At 44.9% G+C, this 5,557-nt stretch overlaps 1 protein-coding gene across 2 annotated transcripts in view; it reads left to right on the forward strand.

Moving 5' to 3' along the window:
• The window catches only part of opn6a (opsin 6, group member a), an 8,356-nt gene extending 3,586 nt beyond the window's left edge, over positions 1-4,770 (forward strand). For both annotated transcript variants that reach the window (XM_084395145.1, XM_084395144.1), the window contains 4 exons: positions 2,025-2,124; positions 2,211-2,315; positions 2,955-3,178; positions 3,901-4,770. In XM_084395145.1, the coding sequence (XP_084251271.1) occupies positions 2,025-2,124; positions 2,211-2,315; positions 2,955-3,178; positions 3,901-4,401 (930 nt within the window). In that variant the 3' untranslated portion in view covers positions 4,402-4,770. The remainder of the gene's footprint in view (positions 1-2,024; positions 2,125-2,210; positions 2,316-2,954; positions 3,179-3,900) is intronic.
• The last annotated feature ends 787 nt before the right edge of the window (positions 4,771-5,557 follow it).

Consider the following 5,557-nt stretch of genomic DNA (forward strand, 5'->3'; position numbering starts at 1 on the left):
CTTATTAGTCCATTTGTGCGTCACACGTCATTAACTACAGTCTGTATCAGGGACGTGCACAGGAATTTTGAGGGGCAGTTGCTCTGACAACCCCCCCTCTATTTCAATCCAGAAATAATCTGGATTGAATTGACAGATGAGGAAAAACTTGCTTCTAATAAAAAAAATAAAAAAATTAAAAACGCTTACATTTCGGGAAAAAATACAATCCTTTTTTAACCTTTTGGCTTCCCGTACATTCAGTTGTGCTTCTTGCTCGTATTCAGTTCTGATGGTACGTATGGTAACTGGGCAACTACGCGTGATTTGTAGTATGATTGCGTAAAGGGAACGGGAATTCCGGTAGGGAACAGAATCGACTGCTACACGGTCGCGTGCACGTAAACAGAGTTTGCCCTTCCCCTACTGACTTTCACTTTCGGTGCCCGAATGGAAGTGAATGAGGCTTTGCGATATTTTTTTTTTATTTTTTTTTATCTAGGCCAACGTGAAATTCTGCATCCATTGTACGATTTATTTATTTATTTATTTTCCCCCTCGGAAGGGCAATGTGAGTCGAGAAGGGCATATGGGCAGTTGCCCGGGCAACCTGAGCAACCCCCCTGTGCACGTCCCTGGTCTGTATGAAAATTGGCACATTTGTAGTGATGGTAATGAATAGTAATTTGACCAACTTTGGGGTCTCTAGGACCAACTCTACAGCGCCACCACCAGTTCAAAAATTCACATTAGAAACAGTGGCTTCACTTTATTTTGATGGTCCCTTTAACACATTCTTTGACTGTAAGTAACATTGCACCTACATGACTTTTAACTCTCATTAGGGTATAAGTAGAGTATTAGTAGACTGGCAGGGTTAGAATAAGTTGACATGTACTTGCAAAGTTACTTATCGTCAGTAAAATGTCTTTTGGGGACCATCACAATAAAGAGTTAGCAGATACTACAGGTCATGAGATCTGAAAAATTGCTATTTTTGCTCATAATTTTGAACAGTTTGTCAGAAGATGAGAGAGAAAACAAGGACTTGTGACTCATAAAACCTGAGATCTGGGGCCAGTTGCATAAACACCGCCATAATGTTAAGATTGTGTCTAAAGAACTAGTATGACCAACAAGCAGTTGGTAATCAGTCTTACTTTTCGGTTTTAAAATCAGACCAATCTACGTTTTTATGTAACTAACTTAAAAAAGTTATGAACAGATGCAATGACCACCTTGTAAGAGTTTTAGCAGTTTATGTAACCGGCCCCTGGACCTTATGATGTATAAGCTAGCCAGTATAACTATATGAATGAACTCTCTTTATAACACAGCTGAAGTGTTAAAATCATATGGTGTTTTTACAGATGATAATAATGGATGTGAGATCTTTCTGACTCCGTCCTGAGGTGACGTGTGGGTCAGTGTCCGTGTCCAGTGTGATTTTAAACCCATTAAGGGCTTCTGGACTGAAAGCCAAAGAATGACGGTCTCATTGAGATGTGGAGGTGTGATTGGAGATGTTTCTGTGTCTCACACACACACACACACACACACACACAGCAGAAACACCGCCATTCATTCTCGCGTTTCAAAGAGACACCATTAAAATGCCATTAACTAATGTTATAATTGCCTCATAATTGTCAGTCATTAATTCAGTCGAAGATAATTCCGATCATTTTACGGCTGTCATCCACATGCTTTTATGAGGCCAAAATAAATGGATATTTAGACTCGAAAAAAGAAAAATGTAGTTTTATTGTGTCTAATTATAGGATACGTTGCAAAAATATGTTATTGCATGTTGAATTTTTGTTCTGAGGACAAAAACTAGATGTTTGAAACTAACATGCAACATTCTGACTCCACAAGAAGTGACAGAAGGTGAAGATGCATATTTGTCTCATATTGACAATTGTCATTTTTATGAAAATGTATTGATTTGACAGCTCTATTTCTCTCTAGCTCTAGCAGATGAACTAGTTTTCCATGCATGTGTTTCTCCACTCATTCCTCCAGCATCTGCTGTTCTCTCTCAGGTGGACGGCTTCTTCACGCTGGTGTTCGGTCTCGGCAGCATCAACACACTCACCGTCATCAGCATCACCAGATACATTAAAGGATGCCACCCGAGTAAAGGCAGGGACATTTACATTACAGCTTTATCTCCTCTTTCCTGAGCGCGTCTGCTCTTATTTGAGCTGCTGTTGTGTGTGTGTTCACAGCTCACTGTATAACCAACACCACTGTGATCGTGTGTGTCATTTTCATCTGGATCGGAGCCTTGTTCTGGTCCGGCGCGCCAATCCTGGGCTGGGGAAGCTACACAGGTCATAAGAACATCATGTGGAGATACACGCACGCACGCACGCACGCACGCACTCACTCACACACACACACTCACTCACTCACTCACTCACTCACTCACTCACACACACACACACACTCACTCACTCACTCACTCACTCACTCACTCACTCACTCACTCACTCACTCACACACACTCACTCACTCACTCACTCACTCACTCACTCACTCACTGACTCAATCACTCACTCACTCACTCACTCACACACACACTCACTTACTCACTCACCCACACACACACACACACACACACACACACACATTCACTCACTCACTCACTCACTCACTCACTCACTCACTCACTCACTCACTCACTCACACACACACACACACACACACACACACACACACTCACTCACTCACTCACTCACTCACTCACTCACTCACTCACTCACACACACACACACACACACTCACTCACTCACTCACTCACACACACACACACACACACACACACACACACACACACACACACACACACACTCACTCACTCACTCACTCACTCACTCACTCACTCACTCACACACACACACACACACACACACACACACACACTTATATATATGCATGTAGAAAAGTGTTTGTTTCTCACTGTTTGACAGATCGAGGATACGGCACCTGCGAGATCGACTGGGTCAAAGCGAATTATTCCACCATCCACAAGTCCTACATCATCTCCATCCTCATCTTCAGTTTCTTCATCCCCGTGCTCATCATGCTGTTCTCCTACGTGTCCATCATAAACACGGTGAAGCGAGGCAATGCCATGTCAGCGGAGGGCGACCTGACCGACAGACAGCGCAAGATCGAGAGGGACGTCACTATTGTGAGTCTGACTTTACTATCAGGAGCGTAATGCTGGAGTAAGATTGGACACACTCATTGAGAGAGAAAGAGACAAAGAGAAATATGATGTTTTTCAGGTTTCACATTAATCATAATGTGGCACAGTTGTCAAAACTGATATCTTAGGAAGTGATACACTTTGACAAAATGTGATTGTAAATGTTATAATAGGGATTTTATAATGTCTAAAAGTAAATGCAAAAGCAAAACCTGTGAAAAGGACTGTATTAGTGAATAGAATGACAAAAAACATTATAACAATATTATAAATTAACATTATAACCAGTAGATGGCAGCAGAGGACCACTCATTGGCTCACTTTCATTTTAAAAGTGTTTACTACTAGTAAACCACTAAAGTAAGGCACATTTTCTGTTAACTTCGTAAAGCATGCTTACACATGAGTCTCTGACAAACGGTCTAAACGCGTTTTAGATCACTGTGGCGCCCCCTATTGACCAACCAGGGCCATACCTTCAAGTCATCAGTGACAGAAAGTCATGAATTCTCCTCTGGCCAATGAACCAACAGTGTATGATTATGATTCAGGCAGCAGAATATATATCCAGTTCCATCTGCCAATGCCTCCCCATGTTGAGACCTGCCAGTTTCATGTCTCGAGGCGTTACGGTTTTGTCTGGATGATCAGTTTTACAGCGGAATAATAATATAACGTGGCGTTGGCTTCTGTTTGGTCCTCAGGTGTCCATTGTGATCTGCACGGCGTTCATCCTGGCCTGGTCTCCGTACGCCGTGGTGTCCATGTGGTCCGCGTGGGGTTTCCACGTGCCCAACCTCACCAGCATCTTCACGCGACTCTTCGCCAAGTCTGCCAGCTTCTACAACCCGCTCATCTACTTCGGCTTGAGCTCCAAGTTCCGCAAAGACGTGAGCGTGTTGCTGCCGTGTAGAGGCGACGGAAAAGACACCGTCAAACTCAAGCGCTTCAAAAAGATCAAGGGGAAGGCGGACGGAGCGTCGCCCAGAGCCCCGCGGCAGCGCTTCAGGAGACCCGAGGAGAACCGCAACTTACTAAAGATCGAGAAGTACCGCTCAGGACCAGAGCCGGCAAACCCCGCCCCCAGCCCGGACTCAGGGGTGGGCAGCCGTCCCGAGACTCCGCCCCCTGCCTGTCAACAGGTGTACTCCATCAACGTGCCCGAGCCGTCAGACACGCCCGAGTACGAGTGCGTCAGACTGTAGATCAGGAGTGATCGTGGAGATATTTCTGTTTTTTTTTTATTTTTCTGTTTTTTGTTATTTTTTATTGCATAACAGACCAATAACATCATCTGAGGATCACAGTGTATTCAACTAGTATCTATTACATTCATAATAGCATGTAATTATGCAAGGAAACGGAGAAAAATAAATAAATACAAATAAATGATATGTGAGCGACTTCGGTTTCATGGGAATGATGTAAGCAGCGTGAAAAGCTATTTTTGTAAATGCTGGATGTAAATGTGAAATATTGTTTTTTAACACCCGTGTACGTCAGCATTATTAAAGACAGTTTTGTGTTTACATGCACTTCATCACAAGACATTAAATTGGAAACATCAAACATGATGATGACATTCCACTGTTTCTTTCTTCCAGACTCTCGTGAGCAGGTACTCTGGTGAGCAGGTACTCTGGTGAGCAGGTACTCTGGTGAGCAGGTACTCTGGTGAGCAGGTACTCTGGTGAGCAGGTACTCTCGTGAGCAGGTACTCTGGTGAGCAGGTACTCTGGTGAGCAGGTACTCTCGTGAGCAGGTACTCTGGTGAGCAGGTACTCTGGTGAGCAGGTACTCTCGTGAGCAGGTACTCTGGTGAGCAGGTACTCTGGTGAGCAGGTACTCTGGTGAGCAGGTACTCTCGTGAGCAGGTACTCTGGTGAGCAGGTACTCTGGTGAGCAGGTACTCTGGTGAGCAGGTACTCTGGTGAGCAGGTACTCTCGTGAGCAGGTACTCTGGTGAGCAGGTACTCTGGTGAGCAGGTACTCTGGTGAGCAGGTACTCTGGTGAGCAGGTACTCTCGTGAGCAGGTACTCTGGTGAGCAGGTACTCTGGTGAGCAGGTACTCTCGTGAGCAGGTACTCTGGTGAGCAGGTACTCTGGTGAGCAGGTACTCTCGTGAGCAGGTACTCTGGTGAGCAGGTACTCTGGTGAGCAGGTACTCTGGTGAGCAGGTACTCTGGTGAGCAGGTACTCTGGTGAGCAGGTACTCTGGTGAGCAGGTACTCTCGTGAGCAGGTACTCTGGTGAGCAGGTACTCTGGTGAGCAGGTACTCTGGTGAGCAGGTACTCTCGTGAGCAGGTACTCTGGTGAGCAGGTACTCTGGTGAGCAGGTACTCTCGTGAGCAGGTACTCT

Source organism: Rutilus rutilus, assembly GCF_951802725.1.
Source record: "Rutilus rutilus genome assembly, chromosome: 22".
In the NCBI taxonomy this organism is placed as follows: Eukaryota; Metazoa; Chordata; class Actinopteri; order Cypriniformes; family Leuciscidae; genus Rutilus; species Rutilus rutilus.